Here is a 25,708-nt window from a genome sequence, read left to right as displayed (position 1 = left end):
TCAGTGAACCCACCTCAGAGTCTCCAGGCTACAACGTGGACTCTCCAGAAAACCAGTCAGCAGCTTCACTCCTGAATCCTGCAGCTCGTTTCTACTCAGATCCAGTTCTCTGAGACTGGAGGGGTTTGACTTCAGAGCTGATCCCAGAGAAGAACAGCCTTCCTCTGTGATCCAACAGCCTGACAGACTGTAAACACACAAAACAACACACAGAGTTTATTATATCAATACACAATGAATCATTATTGACATCATGAACACGAGTGGCTTTCACTTTGGTTTCATCTTCTTTAGTAAACAGACATTTAGTTAAAATCACGTCAGTGAAAGAAGAAGAAAAGATGACAGAAACAATCTGTTCATCATCCAATCAGATGAGTTCATGTTTTAATGTGAACTCCACTTCACAAGGTTTCCTGCAGCTGGTAGCAGACGTGTAGAAGCAGCTTACGGCCGGAGGATTCATGACTTCAGAGAGAAGATGAACCTGATCACAAGGATCACAACAAGTTTCATTTCAACACTTATTTCATTTAAATGGATACATGTTTGGTTCTTTATGTGTGAATAAATAACTCTTTTTATGAGGAACATTGACTCACTCAAGTATATATATATATATATAATATTAATAAAGTATGGTACATATAGTATACTCATCAATACTCTCTGTGTCTCTCTCAGTTACATTCTGTAGGTGAAGGACAGGGGGCCCCTGACCCTGTGGCCCCTGACACTTTTAGCCCCTGACTCTTTGGCCCCTGACCCTTTGGCCCCCTGACCCTGTGGCCCCTGACCCTCTGGCCCTTGACACTTTGGCCCCTGACCTTTTAGCCCATGACCCTTTGGCCCCTGACCTTTTAGCCCCTGACTCTTTGGCCCCTGACCCTGTGGCCCCTGACCCTTGGCCCCTGACCCTTGGCCCCTGACCCTGTGGCCCCTGGCTCTGTCCCATAGGCCTGTTCAGTAATCCATCAGCAGCATGAAGCCAGACAAGTGTCATGATTGTATATCAGGTATAATTAAAATCCTTGAGGTCCAGTTAGAGAGAGTTTCCTCACTAAAGGTCAGAACATCAATGTCAGATATGCGCTCTATGATTTTGTGCCATATGCATTGAAGTAGCCAACAGTTGTATTAACGTGTGTATGTAGTAAACAACTGACTGTCAAGTTAAATAAAGAAAACTAAACTGAATAACATCTACAACATATTTATTATTACAGATTTCCTATTGAACTGGATTAATCATGAATATTACATACTATAATAACAAATACTATATCTTCCCTTATTTAAAGTAAAATAAAGTTTGTATTTAAAACAGAAAGCTTTTGAAAAATGTGACTTTAAAGCCCCATTATGTAGTTTTTCCCTTTTATCACCCCCTTCAGTTTTTGAGGTATTTAACGTTTACTTCAGAGTCGTAAATACCCAGTTACGATAGATGCAGCCTCGCATACACTTGTATTGAGTTAGGATCAGGTGTTGTTCTGTATTATAATTATAATTATTATTATTATTTGTATGTGTCACGGGTTATAAAAGGTGACGAGGGGGAGGTGATGCAAGTTTTGTGTTTGTTTGGAGCGCACTGACAGGCGCGCTCCAAACATGCTGATGGAAATGTCACTCTTGCCTGTCTTCAAAACTTGAGAGCCCTGCTAATACGAAGACTGCGCAGAAACACTGAACTGGGCCAGCACCTACCGGACTAGGGTGAAGGAGCGCGGGGATTGAACGCGGCGCCTCGCCATGTTTCCGCCTGGTCGGTCAGCTGTTTGCCGGCTTTTGGGGGGAGGGGGTGTGTGCGCGTGCAGTCATTACCTTCGCATTGAAAATGCCGGAAGGTTATGTTTTGATCGCCGTGTATTTATTTATTTATTTATTTGTATGCGTGTTATTCGCAAATCTCAAATAGTATTGAACCGAATCGCATGAAATTTGGTGGGATGATTGTTTATTATCCGGGGACCAGTTGACTAGATTTTGGGATCGATCGGGTCAAAGGTCAAGGTCAAAGGTCATGAACAGGTCAAAATGTTCTTGAATCGCATGAAATTTGGTGGGATGATTGGTTATTATCCGGGGACCATTTGATTAGATTTTGGGATCAATCGGGTCAAAGGTCAAGGTCAAGGTCATGGAAAGGTCAAACTCTTTTTTTACCATAGCACGATACATTTTTGTCCAATTGGCATGCAACTAATGCCAAAATGTTCATAATTCAATGCCCAATCTTGTGATATGCGAAGGTATGCGCTCTACCGAGTGCCCATTCTAGTTTACTTTTGTTTTGGGGGACTGCAAAGACTTTGGGGACTGTCGGGATCCGGGGATTATACTTCGTTTTGAGTGGGTTTGATTGTTTGTAGTGTATGTGTTCATTTTGGGGGCTTGCAGATGCATTGAATTTGATTTTAATATAATAACATTTGGGTTTCCGCATATCGACTGTTTTTCTTTTACGACCATTTGAGCAGAGAGAGTTAACACCAGAATTCGCAGATCCGCCCATTCCCTTTTTTTTTAGCGTATGGTACCTTTTCCCCTTGATTGAGTTGCTAAGGGCGAATTGTTACAACATAACCAAAAGAATGAGAACATTTAGTTTAGTTGAAATACCGATCGCGTTTTCAGCCTATATATGTTGTTTTCTAAATGTTTGAAAGTGGAGTACGTGTGATCGAATAAAATATTGTTGACGACACCAAAAAGCTACATAAAAAAGCTACCCTTATACTGGAGCTGCGAGCGTGGAGTGGCACTTTATGACATTGCGTAATCACTGCCAGAAAGCAGGTCGAAGTACATCCGCCCCGGAGCGGGCGGCTCCAGAATCCTACATAGCGGAGTTATTTCCCCACAGACCCCCGATGGCAATGGCGGAGGCGCAAATCGCCATATTAAAAGTCATTGTAGCGGCACCATTTTTTTCAAGCTGTTATTTTAAGGTACAATTGTTACATAATGTTACTTTAAATAAAGGACTTCATTTTATAAAAAATATTTATCTGCAATAATTTTCCTGCAGCTTTAAATTCAGTTTCTTCAGGCGTCAAGCGATGTCAATCAAAAGAGCCAAGATATTATATTCTTGTTCTCTGAAAGGAGAAATGTGTGTGCAGGGACTCCATCTGGTTATGAAACCATTTGTTTCAGCTCATTTCTCTCTGTTCACATCAGTAATCATCAGTTAATTCATGTTACATTAAGATCATATTGGGCTCTTATCTTTATTTATAATTCAGTGAACCCACCTCAGAGTCTCCAGTCTACAATGTGGACTCTCCAGTCCAGCAGAGAGGAGCTTCACTCCTGAGTCCTGCAGCCTGTTGATACTCAGATCCAGTTCTCTCAGACTAGAGGACTGGGAGCTGAGGACTGAGGACAGAGCTCCACAGCTTCTCTCTGTGAGGTTACAGTCCTTCAGCCTAAGGTAGGAACAGAGATTAATACAAACAACATGTTTAATCAAAGTAAAACATCAATCCATTTCGTAATGTTAACGTATCCATACAGAGCTTTGTTGGAGGCTTTGACCACCGGCATCAGCCTCAGAAGAGCCTCCTCTGAAGCAGAGTATTTCTTCAGGTCAAACACCTCCAGATCTTCTTCTGATGACAGTAAGATGAAGACCAGAGCTGACCACTGAGCAGGAGACAGTTTATCTCTGGAGAGACGTCCTGATCTCAGGGCCTGTTGGATCTCCTCCACCAGAGAACCATCGTTCAGTTCATTCAGACAGTGGAACAGATTGATGCTTTTCTCTGGAGACACATCCTCACTGATCTTCTTCTTGATGTACTGGACTGTTTCCTGATTGGCCTGTGAGCTACTTCCTGTCTGTGTCAGCAGACCTTGCAGAAGACTCTGATTGGTCTCCAGGGAAAGACCCAGGAGGAAGCGGAGGAACAAGTCCAGGTGTCCATTTGGACTCTGTAAGGCCTTGTCCACAGCACTCTGGTAGAGATGTTTGAGTTTAGGTTTTGCTCTCAATACTTTATGCCAACCAAGGCCTTTAGCTCCTGGTTGTTTGTCTGCCATCAGGTTGACACCAGAGTTGCTGAAGGTCAGATGGACATGAAGAGCAGCCAGAAACTCCTGAACACTCAGATGGACGAAGCAGAACACCTGGTCCTGGTACAGTCCTCTCTCCTCTCTAAAGATCTGTGTGAACACTCCTGAGTACACTGAGGCTGCTCTGATATTGATGCCACACTCGGTCAGGTCGCATTCATAGAAGATCAGGTTCCCTTTCTGCAGCTGATCAAAAGCCAGTCTTCCCAGAGACTCAGTCATCTTCCTGCTCTCTGGACTCCAGTGTGGATCCGTTGCAGCTCCTCCTTCAAACTTGACCTTCTTCACTTTGGACTGAACCACCAGGAAGTGGATGTACATCTCAGTCATGGTATTGGGCAGCTTTCCTCCCTCTGTGGTCTTCAACACGTCCTCCAGAACTGTAGCAGTGATCCAGCAGAAGACTGGGATGTGGCACATGATGTGGAGGCTTCGGGAGGTCTTGATGTGGGAGATGATCCTGCTGGCCTGCTCCTCATCCCTGAACCTCTTCCTGAAGTAGTCCTCCTTCTGGGGGTCAGTGAACCCTCTGACCTCTGTCACCAAGCCAACACAGTCAGGAGGGATCTGATTGGCTGCTGCAGGTCTTGTGGTTATCCAGAGGCGAGCAGAGGGAAGCAGTTTCCCCCTGAAGAGGTTTGTCAGCAGCACATGCACTGAGGTGGACTCTGTGACATCAGTCAGGACCTCATTGTTGAGGAAGTCCAGAGGAAGTCGACACTCATCCAGACCGTCAAAGATGAACACAACCTGGAACTCTTCAAACCTGCAGATTCCTGCTTCTTTGGTTTCAGTGAAGAAGTGATGGATAAGTTGCACCAAGCTGAACTTCTTCTCTTTCAGCACATTCAGCTCTCTGAACGTGAATGGAAACAGGAAGTGGATGTCCTGGTTGGCTTTGTCTTCAGCCCAGTCCAGAGTGAACTTCTGTGTTAGGACTGTTTTCCCAACGCCAGCCACTCCCTTCGTCATCACTGTTCTGATTGGCTCCTCTCTTCCTGGCGAGGCTTTGAAGAGGTCTTCTTGTCTGATGGGTGTTTCTGGTCTGTGTGGTTTCCTGGATGCTGTTTCAATCTGTCTGACCTCATGCTCCTCGTTGACCTCTGCAGTCCCTCCCTCTGTGATGTAGAGCTCTGTGTAGATCTGGTTCAGGAGGGTTTGGTTTCCTGCTTTAGGGATCCCCTCAAACACACACTGGAACTTCTTCTTCAGGTTAGACTTGAGTTCATGTTGGGCTGCAGGCACACAAGTTTCTGGAATGACAACAATCACAGATGAACTTACTGAGTGGTGGTCTTCTGTTTCATTGTAAAGTCTTTAAAATCCTCTTACTGCTGTGAAGACAGTCAGCCAGCTCCCCCTGCTCCATTCTCCTCAAGAAGTTTAGTGTGATCTTCAGAAATGCTTCCCCGCTGCTCCTCATCTGCTCTTCATCCTCACCATCCAACACCTCCTCATCTTCCTTCTGACCCGCAGGGCCTTCTGGGTGATCTGGATTTAGGGCCTTTTGCATCTTCTTCAGCTCGCTCTTCATAAAGCTGACAATGTTCTTCTCAAGCAGCTTGAACAAAGGAATACAAGTATATTATTATTATTATTTTTTGTAATAACTTTTTATTTTGCATTTTCCATAAACAGATTATTCCTTGACATCGAGAAAAAAAAGAAGAAAACAATTATATACAGTATCTTCAACAAAATAAAATCAGCACACATCCAAATCCATCCATATCCACATAAACACCCGCCAAAGATTCCCACCCATCCCCTCCCACATGTTTGTACCCTCCAAGAGTAGGACCCAATGAGGAGGGAGGGAAGAACCAAACAATCAAACTACATACCACCAAATGATAAGCATGGAGTACAAAGTAAAATAACTAAAGAAAGGTAAAAGGCATTAATATGAAAAGTACTAAATAAATAAATAAATAACAAATCAACAGACATTCATTTCATACCCAGAATTTTCATAGACCTCTTTGTTTTGCAGTTGCACTGTATGTGTACAACCTCAACCCCTCTCAGTTATAACATCTACATCCGATATCGACTCTAGATATAATGTCACGCACGCCCATCTTCTTGTGAAGATATCTAATGTCATTTGTAGTTTTGCAGTCATTTGTTCCATTGTATGGACCTGGTTTAATCTCTGTCTCCACTGAGTTATGGTTGGTAGTTTTGCATCTTTCCAGTTCAGAGTTATTATTTTTCTGGCAATCATTAAAAGTATACGTAGAATATACCTCAGATTGGTGTCCCCTAAATCTCTTGGTATAGACCCCAGCACATATATTAATGGATCCGAGGGTACCTCCACTTCAATGATTCTATTGATTTCATTGTTTATATTTTTCCAAAAACCTTTGACTACTGGGCAGTCCCAAAAGATATGTGTGTGATCTCCTATTTTTCCACATTTTCTCCAGCATAATGGAGCTGAAGGATCCTTCACATATGAAGAGATTACAAGAGGTGTCTTAAAATATCTGACTTTTAGTTTCCAATCAAATTCTTTCCATAATTGGCTATTGATTCCTTTATGACATTTGTTGCACAGATCTTCCCATGTTGCATCTTCAATTATATCATTTAATTCCAATTCCCACTTTTCCTTGATGTTCAATGTATTTTGTGTTCTGTCAGCTGTAAGCCTTCTATATATGTGGGAGACGTGGTTTTTAGTTGGAAAGCCGTTTTTTGCTATACTAATAAAATAGTCTTCCATTACATTAGGTTTTTTTTTTACTAACTGTCTGTCTTTATGCTTTGTAATGTAGTGTCTCATTTGAAGGTATCTATAGAGGTCCTTTGATGGAAGTGTACAGAGCTGCCAACTTTTCAAAAAACCTTGGAGTGAGATTTTGTCGGGGGTGACCAAAATTTTGCCGCGCACGCAGCCACACACGTTGGTGGCTCAAATATCTGGAAATTTGAAGTAATGTGGCGTTGTACCCATGTTGTACCCTGCATTCTGGCCTGGCAAGGGTCTTTTACGAGACATCTTTGCTCCCGTAAAGAATTAAAATGTTTTTTAATAACTACTCTCATTTACAAAAACATGCCTAATTCTATTGCACAAATGTCCTGTCTTTATGTTAAATTCTTTATAATACATCTTACTTGTTCAAAGTGCTGTTTGGAAATTTTTTGAGGGTCCTTTTCCTAGGCCTGTAAATAAAGTGATACATGCTATGTGGGCAGCCGTAACAAACAATGCTCTGATGTGTTGAGCATGCAGGATACCAAGAGGTTAACAAGGTGCTCTCCTGCTGCTTGTTATGACAGCTGAGTTTACATCAACACACAAAATCACACGCACAAGCACAACACATTATTTCAAGATGTAAAGTTTAAGAGAGTGAGAACTTAATTGAACCACATGTCATTAACAGGGCTCTTAAGTTTTGAAGATGGGCAAGAGTGACATATCTATCCAGGATGCTTTATTTTCATTGGTTGCTGGATTCAATCTTACCCAGATAGGTTTTTTTCTGATTCGCTATTGTGTAGCCCATTTCTTTTTTTTGATTGACTGATAAGTGGCTCCTCACAGCAGAACTCCAGGGGAGCGCTTGATTCCTCCATGGTGAGGGCAGCGCGGCCAGCTCATGTTTGCGTGCTGCGGCACATTAAAACATTAAATAGCAGAGTTTTTTCCGCGTGAGAAATACGATGTGTGGCGGGAGTGCGTGACGTAAGACCGAAATGCGTGAGTCTCACGCTCAATGCGTGACACTTGAGAGCCCTGCATTAACACACCGTAGTCTCTGCTTGTTGTGTCTATTTGAAAATCTTCTTCTGTTGCTAACTCCGGGACTCTGGGGTAAATAGGATGTCTATGCAGCGAATAGGTTTATAGATGCGCTCCTTAGCGCCATCTATCGTCATGAGTTGAAAAGAAACCAAGGCGCCTCGGCCCAAAATCAGAATTTCTTTTGCCGTGAGATATTGGTTGTGTGGCGTGAGAGCGTGTGAAAACATGCAAAAGCGTGTGTCACACGGTCAAACCGTGAGAGTTGGCAGCTCTGAGTGTATATTGTTCTTGCAGCTGCGAAAATGATTTGAGTTCTGTTCCATCAAATAATTGGTTGATGGTTTTAAGACCTTTTACAGCCCACTGTCTAAATCCACCATCCCATTTCGAGGGAGGGAATTCTATGTTGCCTACAAGTGGCATAGCCCTTGAGAGTGAGCTGGGTCCTTCAAGCCTCTTTTTAATTATTGTCCAAATCTTCAGTGTGTGTCTTATCCATTCGTTTTTTATTTTTATTTTGTTAAATGATTTGATATCAATAAAAGGCAATGTTGATATACTGTAGATATACCCTTAGCTGTGCTTTGTTCTATCTGGGTCCATCCTGTCTCCTGGTCATTTCCAATCCATGCCACTATAGCTGTTAGTTGTGCTGCCCAATAATATAGTTTCAGGTTTGGTAGGCCGAGACCTCCTTTTTCTTTGGGTAGAAGCAGTGTTTTCAGTCTTATTCTGGGTTTCTTATTCTGCCAGATGAATTTTGAGATTAGTTTATTTAACATATTGGAGATGGAAACTGGTACTGCCACTGGTAGAGACTGAAACAAAAAGAGGAGTCTGGGTAACACATTCATTTTCACCGTCTCCGCTCGACCAAACAGTGAAAGAGGGAGAATTTGCCAACGTGTCAGGTCATTTTTTATTTGTTTGATTAACTTATTGTAATTGGCATCAAACATCTGTGTGAAGCTAGGTGTAATATTAATTCCCAAATATCAAAATCCTTGTTTAGACCAGTGAAAGGAAACATCCTCATTCAACTGTGTGGGCCAGATTCCAGATATCATCATCGCCTCTGATTTGTTTTCATTAATTTTATACCGTGATACTGAGCTGTATTTGTGCAGACACTGCATAAGTGCAGGAATGGAGAGAAGAAGGTTTTTTATAAAAAGCAAAATGTCATCTGCAAACAGAGCTATTTTATGGTCTGTTCCGCTTTCGTCCACTATTCCTTGAATTTGTATATTTTGGCGTATAGCTTCTGCAAGAGGTTCAATACTAAGTACAAAGAGGATGGGTGACAGTGAATCCCCCTGTCTCACACCCCTCTCCACCTTAAAACATTCTGAGCAGTGACCATTCACTCTGACTCTTGATCTTGGGTCTCTATACAACAAGTTGATCCAGCTAACAAATTCTTCGCCGAATCCCATCTCTATCAATGTTTGTTCCAGGAATAACCAGTCAACTCTATCAAATGCCTTTTCGGCATCTAAGCCGAGAAGCATTGCATGTTGTCCGTCTCTTGACGCTATTGATTGTACATTTAGGGCTTTTCTTATGTTGTTTGTTCCTTGACGGCCTAGGATGAATCCAGTTTGGTCTGGTTTTATTAATTTCGTTATATATTTTTGGGTTCTGGCCGCCAGGATTTTATAGTCTACACATAAGAGGCTTATTGGGCGGTAACTGGTGCACTGCAAGGGATCTTTTCCTTCTTTATGTAGGACCGTAATGATGGCTTCAGACCATGATTTCGGTGGATCACTCATTTTTAGTACATAATTATATATTTTGCATAATATAGGAGTGAGGTCGTTCACAAAGGCTTTGTAATATTCTCCAGTGAAACCATCTGTTCCCGGTGATTTGTTGTTTTTTAGTTTAGCAATGGTTTCTTTAATTTCATCTTGTGTGATGGGATCTACTAATTTAGTTGCTTCCTCATTTGACATTTTGGTCATTTTGAGGGGTTTCAAAAACTCTTCTATTTTTTCTTTCTTTGATTCTTGTTCTTGACTCTTATATAATTGTTTGTAATATTTTGCAAAGGCATTTGATATTTCCTTAGGGTCAGTTTCCAGACAGTTAGATTCAGGGTTTTTAACTTTCGGTATTGCACGGTTAGATTGTGTTTTTTGGAGTTGGAAAGCCAGCAACCTGCTAGCTTTATTTCCCATTTCATAGTAGTTTCTGTTGATATACCTGAGAGCTCCTTCTGCCTTATATGATAGTGCCTCGTCCAATTGTAACCTAACTTCCTTGAGCATTTTTAATGTATCCTCTTTTCTATGCATCTTGTGTTCTCTCTCTAATCTTTTTAATTCACACTCCAGATCTTGTTGTTTCGCTCATCTTTGTTTCTTTATCCTGGATCCTATAGCAATAATGTTACCTCTTATTGTGGCCTTTCCTGCATCCCATAATATTGAGGGAGAAACATTACCATCATCATTTATGGAGAAGTACTCAGATAGACCGGATTGTATTTCTAGTTATATTACTTGTTTTTAAATATTTTAAATGGTGTATTGAGGCCGATTCAAAGCTTTGAAATGTTTCCTTAATTTAAGTTTCTAGCTTTCATTTTACATCAAAACTTTACAAGTGTGTATTTTATGAGTATTGTTTTATTATTATTTTCTGAAAAGTGTTTAACCTAATCTGTGAACATCGTGTTCATGTATATTGTAAATGCTTTCTGGGAAAACATTTTGTAAATCTAATCCAATAATACCAACTGACAATGAAAAACAAGCACAATTCTCCATCTTCAATTAAAGACCATAATGTCTTGAGTGTCTAGATGTTGACATCAGAGGTCAGAGGAGGTTTAATACATACGGTTCAGGAAGGAATTTAGCTTTAATCCATGTTTCATCAAGTTAGGGCCGGGAATCCCGAAATAACCCAGAACCAAGTAGTATTCATACCTGCAAACTTGTCACCTTTCGGTGAAATTCGCCGTTTTGAAATCAAAATAGGTCATCCACGTGAATCGTGTAAATCCGAAGAGTATTTTTTTTTTAGGGGGGGTCAACTGCCCAACTGCCGTTGAGATTGCAGTGAGACGCGCAGAAAATGTGATGTGGTGCTCTTCGTAATAAAACATCTTTGATGGGACGTGTTGAGTCTCGGCCAATCAGCATTAAGATGTCTACAGCGTTTGGGGGGTTCGGGTTAGATACTAACAAGGTATCCGTACATTAACAACGATATGATTTTGCATATTTTTAGTATCGATACTTCATTAAAGCTGCTCCGTGTCAAGCTGTCTGCACACACTGCTCTGCGCAGCGCTCACAGTGAGAGACGTCAAGTGGCGGAGCTTTTGAGTCTTCGGCTTTAAAAATAAAGAAAAATAAAGAGATGCCAGAAGTGAAATGTTTCAGTTCTTTGTCTCCAATGCAGACAGTCTGTAAAGTGATGTAACTCTACAGCTGCTCATCCTGATGAACTCTGTATCATCTGGTCAGATACAGACTGAAGGCCTCTTAGCGTATAATCAATGCTATGATGGCTCCATGTAGTTTCATTCATATCTTGCTGTGGGCTAATACTAATATTACTGCCATTTGTTAAGTGTTGAGAAAGTTGGTAAAAAGTGAACCATACAGATGTTTTATTTATTACCATTATAGATAAATTTTCTAGTCTCGTATTTATGGTATCGTATTGAATTCTGGTATCAGTATCATGATATTTATGGCAGGTATCATATAGAAGTTATAATGTTAGTATCGTGACAACCAGGTAGAGGCAGAACAGACTCAAGGAAAAGTCCTTGAGTCCTTTAACCATATTATATATAATGACAATGTATATTTGTTATTACTATTATTATAGGGCTTAGTCAGAGCAGAGGACCTTTTGTTCTTAAACTGTTTATTTATATTATTTAGATCTGTGGTCACTTTTTTCACCCCTCATGAGTTTGCAGGTATGAATATTGAAACTTCTCCAATCAAACAATTCCTGAGATTCCTTTTTGTGCTTGCAAGCTTGGCGGTGATTAGCGAGTCAGTGCCACACACAAAAGCTCCACAAGTGAGTTCATCCCTACAGATAAATAACTCAGCCGTTTAAATGATATTAGGCCTGAAGGTGAGACATAGAGGGCGTGGCCTCTTTGATTGACAGGTGGACGTCTCCTCTGTTGCTCCACCTGCTCGTCTAATCTCCATCAACGATCCAACTCTTTGACCATCTCTATATGTTATACAGTCTCTGACTCACACACCTTAAATATGGGGTCCAGGTCTCCTGGGATCACTTGGGATCTCTGTTGCTGAACTCTTTGGAGAAAACAAAAGTACAAGTTGTATATTATGTTCTGTCTTAAGGAATCCTGAAGTCAAGGTAAAGGAGGGTCTGACCTCTGCTGATGGATCCTGATGGAAACACAGTCGCCTAATGAAAGCTCACCTTAGCTCAACTGACTGAACTCCATCTTTGAAATCTATTGCGGTTGCCTTGGACATGTCACTCTTCAGGGACACACAGCTGGGTCCAGATCCAGGTCCAGGTCCAGCTCGAGGAGAGTCATCTCTCTGCTGATGGATCCTGACAGAAACACAGGGCTGATTCACATGTTCAGTTAAATTCTGACATTTAGTTTGTTTTGGTTGTAAAAGCTTACCTAACAGACTGAACTCCATCTTTGAAATCTATCGCGGTTGCCATAGACATGTTACTCTTCATGGACACACAGCTGGGTCCCGGTCCAGGTCCAGGTCCCGGTGAGTCTGGTCTGCTCAACACAACACACTCAGAGCTTAGAGGGTGAGTCATGACGGAGGAGTGGCGTGCCATGGAGAACGGTCCTGGCCTCACCTCTGAGCTTTGGTCTGGCTGTCATGTTCCCCACACAGAGAGGTTTTAGAGGGAGGGACTCCCTCCTCTCTGTCCTCCCACTGATGCATAGCAGAGTCCACACCTTCACACACACACCTGCTGCACAACACTCACGTCACAGGACACACACACTGCAACAGAAGCTGTCAAACCGGTTCAGACACATATTTCATTCATGAGTCAAACTCAAGTTGCTTCAAGGTTTTAGCACTTAATTTATTATAAGACGTGCACATCTTCATCAAATCACTGTCCTTTAGCTCAAATATAAATAAGAGAGTATTATTACACCTGAAAGCAAAATAAATGATCAGCCAATCAGCATCAGGAACCATTTCTACCGTCCAGTTAAAGAGAGAAAGATCCTGATGATCCAACATGTCCAGATTCCTCTGGTCAGATTCTCACCTGCTGAACTGACCTCAGGTCAGTTTACGGACACGTTCACCTTCTGTGTGGAGGAACCTCTGGAGAGAAGAAGCTGCTCATGTCTTCCCCTCAGTCCTGGTGTGTGTGTGTGTGTGTGTGTGTGTGCATTTGAACTGAGGATGCGTGCGGTCACGCCCCTCATCTCTTGACGTCACAACCAGTCCAACCGGTGGAGTCAGAAGTGAATGATAATGGACGTGTTTGTTCTCGTTCAGCACTCCCAGAATTCCCTTCTGCTCTCACACGTTCACAAACAGCTGCTGTTGTATCTGTGACTGTCCACCAGCTCCAGCCTCTGATCCTCTTCTCTCCCGGAGAAGAAGACCATGACTCAGTTCCTCTGATGAGCTGCAGCTCTGCACATTTCACTGAGAAGGATCAGGAACTGAATTCAGTTTGTTTGATACTGCCCAAAATCACAAATCACCACTTTGCTTCAGAGGGCTTTACAACCTGTACACATACGACATCCCTGACCTTTGACCTTGAAAAACTGAAGAAAACTGATGAAAAAAGGGAAGAATCCTTCAGGAGAGCAACAGAGGAGGATCCGTCTCCAGGATGGACGGATCAAGAACATGTCCTAAAGACATCAAACATGGATCACATGAAACTTCCTGATGGTAAACTCAAGTTATTTTACTCAGAGATCAATTATCTGGGGATCTATTGTACTTCTGGTCACACGACATCTATTGTACTTCTGTCAGTGGCGGGCCGTCCGGGCCTTCTAAGCCTTCTCTGAAGCCGATCTGAGCTTTTCTATAATAAATACATTTAAAAATGTAAAAAATCATGGGGACCTTATTGTTGATTGACATCATCTTCAACCAATCATATCGCTAGTTTGACATACTGGGTGTATTTCTTGAGGTCTTTGGCCTTCTGGAAGCTCATGAGCTGTACTCATTGTGTTCAAGTTATTCAGGTGCTCTGCAACATCCACCACGAATGCAAGGTCCTGCATCCGTTCTTTGGACTGAAATTCTAAAACTGGTTTGCCCTTTTTTTCCATGAACTGTTCAATTTCCTCTCGTAATTCAAAGACACGCCTCAGCACAGCAGCTCGGCCTCACCATCGTACCTCGGTGTGGGACGGCAGCCCATAGCTGTGGTCTTTCTCTCTGAGAAGGAAGTCAACCTGGCGGTGATTCAGGCCTCTGGATCGGATGACATCAACAGTCTGGACGACCACCTTCATGACGTTTTCCATCGTTAATGACTTGCAACACAAAGCCTCCTGATGCAAAGTGCAGGGAGAAGTCCCAAAATCACATCCTCCATTTGCAGTCTGCACTTCTTTTCTGAACTGTGTCACAACTCCTGCTTTCCCCCGATCATTGAGGGCGCACCATCTGTCGCCATGGTGACAGCGGCCAGTCCACTCCGACCCGGTCCAGGGCGCCGACGAGAGCGGTGAAAATATCAGCTGCTGTTCCTAGAAATGTAGAGGAATATATCATGTATTTGCTACACCTCAAATACAATGTTGAGTCATTAAATACATAAATATTGTCCTGGTGTCCACTATAATTGACATTCAAAAAAGGACTATTAATTTAATAAACAAATAACTGAAATAGTTTCATAACTAAACATATAATTCCTGGCATGTTAATAAACAAGAAAATATATGAACATCATCGTAAAAAAGACAATAATTAAGCAAAATTGGCCTTAACTTTAGACTCTCCCTAAAATGTGCAGATCTTGTGTGAAAAGAAAGAAGAAGTTGTCATCACCCCGACACATGTATATATATATATATATATATATAAAGATTATATATACATATATATATACATATATACACATATCTATCTATCTATATGTAAAGAGATATATATATAAAGATATATATATATAATAATAATAATATCAGTGATAGATAGATATGTGTATATATATATATATATATTCATATACACATATCTATCTAACTATATCTATATATATAAAGATATATATATATAGATATATATCTTTATATATATATGTATATATATACATATCTATCTATATCTATCTATATATATAAAGATATATATATATATAAAGATATATATCTTTATATATATATATATATATATATATATACACATATATATCTATATATATATATAAAGATTGCTGCTTCCCATCCACCCACCTGTTCTCATTAGCACCTATAAGCCTTTTAATCGTACGGTGCCCCCCTGTGGTCACATCTAGGAAGTGCAGGTCCCAGTTCACCCGCTGTTTCCCTTAAAGATAGAAGAGAGCATCAAAACTACATGTTGGCTCCAACACAGCGGCCCCTAGTGGTTAATGACAGGAGGGCCTAGACAATGAATACATGTGTATACAATGGAGACAATAAGCCCATAATACAATGAATGAACAACAACAACCCCCTGTGATTCTTGTCATCCCCATACATCTCTGTGCATTCATAGAGTGCTGTCGCTTTTGAGTTGAGTTTTTCTGAAGTTTATTTTTGTCACACAATAATATTTTCGGAGTAGTTGTACGCAGAGAGAATACCAATGTGCAGAATAAACAGTTTTACCTCCTTTTGGCTGCAGATATAATTTAGCCACTCGTGTTTCATATATTTAAAACCCAGTGCTAGTCTTTGTGTCTTTTAATTATTTTAAATTCAATAAAGCAGGAAACGGGTCTGAAAATGGAGTTGAACATAAAATGTATTCTTTGTTCCCTTTTTAAATCACTATGCCTGCAGAAAGAGAGATGTCAACACAAGCAGGTGAGTTTCAGGAGGATTTTAAATCAATATACCGCGTTATACCAGAGGATTATACACATTCACACACTTCTCGAAAATCGGACTTTCCTTTAACGCCGCACCGTCGCCCTCGACGCGTCATCGCCGTGCGACTGTTTACAGCGATCCGAGCACCCGCTCCGCCTCGGCTCCGCAGACCGGCTCCGTCCCGCCGTCGTCCCGTAGCTCCGGGAGGATGACCATGGATGTGACTTTCCTCGGGACCGGCTCGGCCTACCCGTCCCCTCACCGCGGGGCCTCGGCGCTGGTGCTGCGGACAGAAGGGGAGTGCTGGCTCTTCGACTGCGGGGAGGGAACCCAGACCCAACTGATGAAGAGCCAACTGCGAGCCGGTGAGAGAAGAGAGAGAAGAGAGAGAGAGAGAGAGAGAGAAGAAGAGAGAGAGAGAGAGAAGAAGAGAGAGAGAGGAGAAGAGAGAGAGAGAGAGATTTTTTATTTATTTTTATTTTTGAAAAACACTTTATTTCACATTTTCTCAGCTTTTACATAGCTTCTTAAAAATAAAGTGCTTAAAAAAATTAGGTTGTTTAAAATAAAAAAATAAAAATAAAAATCACCACAACCAAAAAACAAAACATTAAAAACAAATAAAACATGTTTTATCTCATAAAAAGTGGTGCAAACTCCAGCTCCTCTTCCACCACAGAGCAAACAATATCTTTAAAACACCAGCGTTGTTTAAAAGCATCCAGGTCTCCAATGTGTTTATAAAATCTGAACTCCAGCCAGAGTCTGGCTCTGATGTTACAGAACCACACTGCCTTGGCCTCCTGCCCCTCTCTGTTTTCCACCCGGGACTTCCTTGTTAAATATATGGCCATTTGGCTTCACGGATAAAAATTAAGGAGCTGCCATTTTCTTTTTCCGTTTTTGTAGGCAGCTCCATGATAAAACCTTCTCTGTAAAAGCCACATTAAAAAGACTAAAAACCAATGTTAAAAGAGCGAAGAAACTCAAAAGTCTCTTACACTCATTAAAAACATGGTAAATAGTCTCCCGGAGGTCACAGAAGGGGCACTGGCTCAGGACAGCGGGATTACTGACTGAAATAAAAGCGTTGGACGCGACAGCACCGTGTAAAATCCGCCACTGGAGGTCAGCGGTCCTTTTCTTTAGGGGAGGCTTGTATAGGACCCCCACTGCGGCCAGGGCCTCCATGCCCAAGTCTCTCTGACCACACAGTGGGCGGTCTGTTGCACAGTCTGGACCTGTTGATGCTCTTCACGAGGTTAAAATACAAAGTCTTCTTGTCTGCTTTGTTCAGTGTGCAGTTTTCTGGGTGGCTCGTTCTTAGCAGGGGCGGTGAGTCCCCTAGCCCCGGGCTGAGGAGATGTTTGGGAAGGGGTCTGCAGGGTCCGGCTCTGCTCTCTGCTGGCTGTAGTCGTTGAGGAGGCTCCTCTCCAACCCGGTCAGCCTCTGCCTCCACAGCTCCAGGAGCCTCCTCGCCACCCGGTCGGAATGCAGACCCAGCAGGGAGCCCAGGGCCGGGGGGTCGCTCAGCGTCGGCCCCACTGCATCCACCAACTGCTGCAGGGAAAGGGTCTTTGTTCGCAGCAGCGCCCCCGTTAGTCCAGGGGTGACGCTGCTGCTAATGTCCAGTTTTGCATTATAAATTAATGGTTCTCTCAACAACCAGAACAGAGAGTCAGACTGTGAGCACCTTTCGTGCTTAAAAAGGGCCCACGACTTAAAAACACCCTGATAAAAAGGAGGCAGCCCACTTAACTTTAAAATGCTGGAGTCTATTAAAAACAGATCAGTATCCAGCCCCAGGTTGTCAGCACGTCTGAGGATGCAGCTGGCCACGTCTCGCCACACTAAAAACCCCGGACTCGTTAAAACTTCTGAACAAACTGTAATCTAAAAGTGGCCGTCCGGCTGGCCAGGTGGACAAGGCCCTGTCCCCTCCTCTCTGGCTAAAACAGCACCCCTGTGGCACCCAGTGTAGACCCTCCCAAAAGAAATCCACCATCTTCTTTTGTATGTTGGCTAAGAAGCCAGAGGAGGGTCTAAAATGTCAACCTGTGCCACAGTTGGGATGCAATAAGATTGTTTAAAACCAGTACTCTACCCTTAAAAGACATCTGGGGAGCAGCCACTTCCATTTGGAAAGTTTCCTCTATCTTCTCTGTGACGCCTCCCAGTTCTTCTGGACCATGCTCGGTTTCCCAGATATATTCCTAAATATTTAAAACCGTCCTTTTTCCATATGAGCTTTTGTGGAAGAACCGGAGGCCACGCCACTCCCCACAGCGAGGGCTTCGCTTTTCTTCCAGTTCACCGCTGATGATGCCGTGCTAAAAATCATGTACTATTTGATTTAAAAGGTTTACATCATTTTGATTCTTAATAAACAACAACGCGTCGTCGGCATATGCCGATAAAATCATTCTCTTACTAAAACCAGGTAAAACAAACCATGTAGGCTAGAGCGTATTTTAATGAGGAGGGCTGAGGGAGAGTCAGAGCATCCCGGACAGAGCACAGCCCTGCCGGACCCCTCTACCCACTCTAAAAGGAGCACACAGCCTGCCGTTTATCTTCAGCACACTCTCAACATTACTGTACAACACCTTGATCTTAGCTATGAAGCCAGCGCTGAACCCAAACTTCCCCAGAACTTTCCAGAGGAAGCCGTGTTCAACGCGGTCAAAAGCCTTTTCCTGATCTAGAGAAATCAGACCAGTATCCATACCCAACGAGCTGGAGACCTCCAAAACGTCCCGAATGAGGTGGACGTTGTCCACCATGGACCTGCCGGGCACACAATAGGTCTGGTCCCGATGGAGGACCTGCTCCATAGCTCCCCTCAGCCTGGAGGCCAGGACCCTGGACAGAAGCTTGTAATCCACACACAGCAGAGCCACAGGGCGCCAGTTACCGATGTTCTGCGGGTTTCCTTTTTTTGGCAGTAGCGTTAGTACTGCCCTCCGGCAGGACATCGGCATGGAACCAGAGGCCAGACTCTCGTTGAAGACGTCTAGGATGTCCCTTCCGAGGACATCCCAGTATTTCTTGTAAAACTCAGCGGGAGGCCGTCGATCCTGGGGCGCGCCTCCCTGCATTCCCTGCAGGGCAGCTTTCAGCTCTTGGGGGTTATGGGTCTGTCGAGCTCCTCATTAGTCTCCTCGAGACCTGAGGCAGCTCCCAGAGCCCCTCCGTCGACTCTCCCTCCTCCCTATACTCAGTGGCATGAAGGGAGGTAAAACCCCACCGCTTCCGGATCTGGCTTGGCTCCACAACCGGCTGCCCTGCTTCCGTCAGCAGTGAGTGGATCACTCGCCCCTGCCCACTCCTCTTCTCCAGGCCGAAGAAGAAGCTAGAGGGAGTGTCCATCTCCGATGGTCTGGAATCGGGACCTGACCAGTGCGCCTTGCACTTTAACTGAACAGGTCGGAGAGCCGCTTTTTACTATTGAGGACTTCAATATGTCCTCGATCTCCTGTGGACTCGCTTAAACTTTCTAGGTCCACTATCTCAGTCTCCAGGTCCTTCATAGATCTGGTGACGTCTCTAGTGACGTTGAAAGTGTGCTGCTGACAAAGGAGCTTAATTTCTACCTTACCACGGTCCCACCACTGCCTAAGATTATTAAACTCACTCTTCCTCAGCCTAAAAATGCCCCAAAAATAAAACAACACCTCCCTAAAAATCCTATCGAAAGTTAAAACTATATTAAAATGCCAAAATGCGCTCCTGGGTAAAAAATTCCTAATAAAAACATGACATAAAACCAAAGAGTGATCAGTAAAACCAGCCGGAACAATGCTGCACATTTTAAAAATATTAAAATGGTGCTTAAAAACATAAATACGGTCTAACCTGGCTGAGGAGATCCTTCCCTCCCTAACGTGGGACCATGTGTACTGTCGGCAGTCCGGATGCATCCTTCTCCACACGTCCACCAGGCCATGAGAATGGACCAGCCTCCTCAGAACCTGCTGTGAAGCTGGATGTGGCTCTGTGTGGTTTCTGTCATTAAAATCATCCTCTGTGCAGTTAAAATCCTCCCCCAAGAATAAAAAATCCTCCGAGGCACAGTCATTTAAAACATCATTAACTTTGGATAAAAACAGCTTCCTCTCTGTCCCAGTTGTTGGAGCATAGACATTTATAAAAACGACATTAAAAAGGTCGAACCGTGCCTTCACGAAGAACAGCCTCCCCTCCACGATGTGTTTGACCTCCAGTGACCGCGGGCTGAAGGCCCTGGAGAAGAGGAAGCCCACTCCTCCGCTGAGGTTGGTGTGGCTCAGAAGGACTTCCCCCCCCCCACTCCCTCCTCCAGTCCGCCTCGTTGGTGCTGTCGCTGTGCGTCTCTTGTAAGAAGAGAACATCGTTGGCCTTCATCTTGTTAAATTCATAAATTGATGTTCTCTTCTTACTGTCCCTCGCTCCATTTACGTTTAAAACTCCGACTGAATGTGTTCATTAAAAGAAAAGAGCTTAAAAAACAAATAAAACTTAAAATCAACAAATTAATTAAAACACACATTGGAGCTCTCCACCTCCCCCTGCTGGATGCACTCCTTTACTTTGGGTACAAACTTTTTAATTCTAAAAACCTCTTGTTTGTCTAGTTTATTTTTTCTCATGTGGAAGTGGCATGACTGTACAAAAGCCACGAGGTCAGGGAAGTGATCCTGACCTCTACTTTTGTTTTTGTTTTATGTAGAAACAAACTTATTTCATCGGCTGTATACAGCTTTTGTTCCTGACTATTTGTTAAAATCAGAGAGTAACATCCTCTACCCTCCTCATCACTACGCTATCCTCTGGCTTCCTTCCCCTGACTATTACATTCCTCTCCCTCCACCCTGCTATTGTTGGCCTCGCTGGTATATGTATATATAGTTTTTTCCTTAGGGGCCTTTTTCCTTTATTTTTTTACTCGTCTTTATCTACCTGCTCCGTATTCCCTCCCATGCTCCGTTATATATTCACCTCTTTACTTCTTCTTTTTTTTTTGTTTCCCTCCTCCTCTTTTTCTTATTCTCATCTCTTTTCTCACCCTTCCCACTTCCACACACCTCTAAGCCCGTACCTGCATACCACCATCACCAATATTTTTGTTTTTTTTTATTTTTTTTACTTTTTTCCCCTTTTTTTCCCCTTTTCCTTCCTCCTTTGTTCCCACACCCTTTTTTTCTACCTTTTTCCTCTTTTTCTTTGTTTCACATCCCCTCATTTCTTCAGTCACCTTTTCCTTTTCCCTTTCCTCCTCGTCGCCTCCCCACCCCACACATCCACTGCCTGTCCGCCCTTCCCCTTTCTTCCCCCCTCGCCACCTTGCCCCCATATTACCATCACCACCATCACCCCCCATTCCTCCACCCTCTCATTCACTCTCACCACATGTCCCCCATACGCTGGCAATGGCGCGCTCCCCCGCGCTCTCCGCTTCGATAAAGGTCGGTCCGCCTTCCCGGCGCGCCGCCGCGCTCCCGCACGTCTCCTCTCAGAACGCACGCGGTCCCGCCGCGAAGCGCCGCAGGCCGCAGCGGCAGCCGCCTCGCGGCGCCCGCGCTAATTGTGGCGCGACCGCAGCGCTCGGGCAGACCGACCCGAGCCCGGACCAGGAGTGGCAGTCGTCCGGCCTTCGAGCAGACCCTCCGGTGTCTCCCCTCCTCTCCGTGACACTTCATCGAAGACGCCGCGTAAACGTTATAGTTGAAATCATCTACTCTGACGCTGAAGCGCAGGTTTAACTCCGCTCCGGTCGTTGAGTATCATATAAACCGATCTACGGTGACTCATGATGTGCTTCATCTCGCTCTCCTTGCCAGGAGAGCTCTCTGCTGAGAAACTCATCGGAGATGAGCGGAGGGACGTTTGAAACGAGGACTCTGGTGGACGGCTGATCCAGCGGAAACACCTGTACAAACAAATCTCCCACCGAGAGACCCTCCTCCACCACTCGGCTCACCTTCCCCACCTGATCCAGGAAGATCACGACCGAGCCGTTCATCTTGCCGGCGGACTTCACGCTGCTGAACCCGACTTTCTTCCCCACTGCCGACCCAATTCCTCCACGCTGCACGAGGAGTCACCGGCAATCTTCATCCCGTGTCTCCTCGTGAGCAGCGGGGAACTGGGCAAACATTTCCACGCCCGAGCCGGTGAGGCACCGGCAGCGGAAGACACCCAGAGAAAAACCCAACTAATCACCAAACAAATTAAACTACTGTGAAACCAACTAATACACCACATAAACTAAATACACACAACTATGAAAGAACAGAAAAGAGAGAAACACACAGACAACGCTCCGCAGCTCTCAAACACACACCCTGTCGCTCTGACGCTCAGCGTGAACTGAGAGAGAGAGAGAGAGAGAAGAGAGAGAGAAGAAGAGAGAGAGAGAGAAGAAGAGAGAGAGAGAGAAGAAGAGAGCGAAAGTTACAAAACACGTTTGAGAGAGAGAGAGATACAAAAACGTTTGAGAGAGAGAGCTACATAAAAGTTTGAAAGAGAGAGAGAGAGAAACAAGTTTGAGAGAGATACAAAACAAGTTTGAAAGAGAGATACAAAAAGTTTGAGAGAGAGAGATACATAAAACGTTTGAAAGAGAGAGAGAGAAACAAAGTTTGAGAGAGAGATACAAAACAAGTTTAAAAGAGAGAGAGATACAAAAAAGTTTGAGAGAGAACTACATAAAACGTTTGAAAGAGAGAGAGAGATCCAAAACCCGTTAGAGAGCGAGAGTTGGTTCCCCCATGCCTGTCGTCCTGTTGCTCCTCAGGTGGGATCACCAAGGTGTTCATCTCTCACCTGCACGGGGACCACCTGTTGGGCCTGCCCGGCCTCCTCTGCACCGTGAGCCTCAACACCAACGCGGAGCAGCAGCCCCCGAGCTGTGTGGAGGTCTACGGGCCGCGGGGGCTCCGCCACTTCTTACGGGTGGCCCTCGGCCTCACGGGGTCCCAGCTGCTCTTCCCGTATGCAGGTAGGAGGTACCACCTCTGATCTGTAGACATGCACACCTTTGGGAGTTCAACCTTCAGGAGGAGATACAACACTTCATTCTGATATTTATGGCTTTATACCCACACAGACACATGTGGCTTGACATGTATCTTGAACACCCATCGGTTTTGTTTATTTATGTAACATGTAGCCGTTGCAATAAATATAAATACTATATTTTTAGCAACACGTCATCAGGTTTTCGCTCGTCGGGAGCAAATCACAGCTCCGCTTTTATGATCTGGAGAATACAACACACTCTGTAGTTTACACAGCAGACACATGTTCCACCTCCAGCCTCACGCACCGTAAGTCATGGTACCTGTTGTGTTGTTCTCGTCGTGTTGCTGCAGTCCATGAGCTGGAGCCCACAGCGGACCAGAGTCCAGAAGAGGGACGCCTCAGCCCGGAGGTAACCGACTGGTTTTCATGTCATGTTCTAAAAGTTGCTCTTATTTACCTCCCATACACATTCAAATCACTTTATTTTATTACACCAAACTCCACCCTGAACGCCAAAGTATTCAATTCAATTCGGTTTATTTGTAGAGCCCAATTTCACAAATTACGAATTTGTCTCAGAGTGTTTTACAATCTGTACACGTAGACATCCCTGACCTTTGACCTTTGACCTCACATCGGATCAGGAACAACTCCCAAATAACCCTTCAGGGGGGAAAAAGGGAAGAACCCTTCAGGAGAGAACAGAGGAGGATCCCTCTCCAGGATGGACAGAACAATAGACGTCATGTGACCAGAAGGAATCATTAGAGTTAAAACACATTCAATGAATATGACAGAGTGGATGAATAGTTGGTAGTAGAGGAGGAGTGGGCGGAGTCTCAACAGTGGGCGGAGTCTCAACAGTGGGCGGAGTCTCAACAGGCCAGTGGCGTAGTCGGTAGCAGGACTTCCAGGACCCAGACCTCGCTGCTCCATCAGGCGGATGGATCTGTGCCGTCTCATCGGGTCCGGTGACCCCATGAGACGTGAAGTCACAAGGACTCCGGGGATGTCGTGGGCGTCGGCCTATCGCATCGTCTTTGCAAAACGTCTCCAAATGTCAACGAAGTAAATCTGTGGCGTGACTCCCAGTAATTCATCTGAACTTGTTTGAAAGTCGGTCCCGGTGTTCTTCGCCCAGCGCGTCATCCTCTCGATGTCCGGCGTGTCTTCAGGTGACCGCGGCGCGCGGCCCTCCGCACCCACAGGAGCAGCCGGGCCGGACCGTGGTCCTGGACGCCTCCAGCGACTCCTACCTCCTCTTTGAGGACCGGAGGTTCGTGGTCAAGGCCTTCAGGCTGTTCCACCGCATCCCCTCCTTCGGGTTTTGCATTAAGGAGCACGATCGACCCGGGAGACTGAAGACTGAGCTCCTGAAGGAACTAGGTACGTCTTCAATGCTCCTGGTGTCTGCGTGGCACAGCTGCAGGGAGGATGACTGACGCGCGGAAATCTCCTTTAAGACACGTTTCTGAATATGTTTATTATTGACATGTAGACTAAGACATGTTTCTGAATATGTTTTTATTGACATGTAGACTAAGACATGTTTCTGAATATGTTTTTTATTGACATGTAGACTAAGACATGTTTCTGAATATGTTTTTTATTGACATGTATACTAAGACATGTTTCTGAATATGTTTTTTATTGACATGTAGACTAAGACATGTTTCTGAATATGTTTTTTGTTGCATATGACATTGTGTATGACTGACTGACTTTTGCTTGACGTACTATACGAAAGCTTTTTCTATTTCCTTTTTTACGTCACCCAAATTTAGATCTGATGTACACAAGACTCACCCACTCTGACACAAGATGCTATGACAGAGAGTGAATCCTCCAAATGGTATGTGTGGATTATTGTGAATTAACACCGTGTGTGTGTGTGTGTGTGTGCACTCAAAAAAATAATTATCCAAAAAACCTTGACTTTAAGTATTTCAATTACATGTAAATTTTCCATGTAATTTCATTACATAAGTTCAATGTAAAGCATATAATTAAACATTATGCTTTTCTATCCCATTGAGTCAGTCTGAATAAATTGAATAATCCTTATGAGATTTGATTAAATTAAATTGATGCAAATTCATACATAAATCTTATGTATTATTACATATAAAGTTAAGGGGACATTTTACATAAACCTAATTTGTTTAATCAAGTATTATATATTTGAAACAAATCACTAATGCATACAAGGACAATTCAGAAGGCTTTATTGACGAATACCAAAAAAAAGTGTTAAACAGGTATACAGTCACAATATGACACCAACAACTTAAAAATTAGAGTTGTGATTATGATCATTATGATGAATAGTAATACAAAATGGATTAATTATTAATAAAACTGATACCAGTATTGGTAAACCTGGGTAATGGAACAATTAGAACACAACATTTTAGTCATGAAGTGTTAAACAGGTATACAGTATATCCAGTCTAGCCATGCATTATGACATCAACAACTTAAAAATTAGAGTTGTGATTATGATGAATAATAAAAATACAAAATGGATTAATCATTAATAAATGGATACCAGTATTGATAAACCTGGGTAATACAACAATTAGAACACATAACGAAGCTTTTCCAGTGAACCTGACAACAGTACCACAAACTAGTAAGTCACTAGCTTCTTTACAGTCTTACCATGTCAATATATCAATGTCCAACATGCCAAAATGTATAGCTCAACCTCTCAGTGCTGACCATGTGAGCTCATTGAAGCATCTTGATTTTAGCAGTGTTTGGACCTTTGGGGGACAACTGCTCTTCCATCCAAGTTCATCAACACTTTCTTGGATGAACCTAAAAGT

At 43.5% G+C, this 25,708-nt stretch overlaps 1 protein-coding gene, 1 long non-coding RNA gene and 1 pseudogene across 2 annotated transcripts in view; 1 reads left to right on the top strand and 2 right to left on the bottom strand.

The window, feature by feature from the left end:
- The window catches only part of LOC130196680 (NACHT, LRR and PYD domains-containing protein 12-like), a 102,381-nt gene continuing 76,673 nt past the window's right edge, over positions 1 to 25,708 (bottom strand). Inside the window, exons 6-12 of the mRNA XM_056419003.1 lie at positions 12,483 to 12,501; positions 12,269 to 12,406; positions 12,084 to 12,138; positions 5,413 to 5,641; positions 3,521 to 5,333; positions 3,261 to 3,434; positions 1 to 187 (exon numbers count right to left, since the gene is read on the bottom strand). Of these exons, the coding sequence (XP_056274978.1) occupies positions 1 to 187; positions 3,261 to 3,434; positions 3,521 to 5,333; positions 5,413 to 5,641; positions 12,084 to 12,138; positions 12,269 to 12,406; positions 12,483 to 12,501 (2,615 nt within the window). The remainder of the gene's footprint in view (positions 188 to 3,260; positions 3,435 to 3,520; positions 5,334 to 5,412; positions 5,642 to 12,083; positions 12,139 to 12,268; positions 12,407 to 12,482; positions 12,502 to 25,708) is intronic.
- Positions 12,509 to 14,484, bottom strand: LOC130196740 (uncharacterized). Its single transcript, XR_008832306.1, has 3 exons — positions 13,106 to 14,484; positions 12,677 to 12,828; positions 12,509 to 12,593 (listed from the first exon to the last, which is right to left on the bottom strand). It is a non-coding gene; the product is annotated as an uncharacterized LOC130196740 (long non-coding RNA).
- The window catches only part of LOC130196709 (zinc phosphodiesterase ELAC protein 1-like), a 146,843-nt pseudogene continuing 137,136 nt past the window's right edge, over positions 16,002 to 25,708 (top strand).

This window comes from Pseudoliparis swirei, chromosome 7 (assembly GCF_029220125.1).
Source record: "Pseudoliparis swirei isolate HS2019 ecotype Mariana Trench chromosome 7, NWPU_hadal_v1, whole genome shotgun sequence".
Classification (NCBI taxonomy): Eukaryota; Metazoa; Chordata; class Actinopteri; order Perciformes; family Liparidae; genus Pseudoliparis; species Pseudoliparis swirei.
The sequence above is the reverse complement of the archived record's forward strand: the minus strand, read 5'-3'. Positions and strand labels throughout refer to the sequence as shown.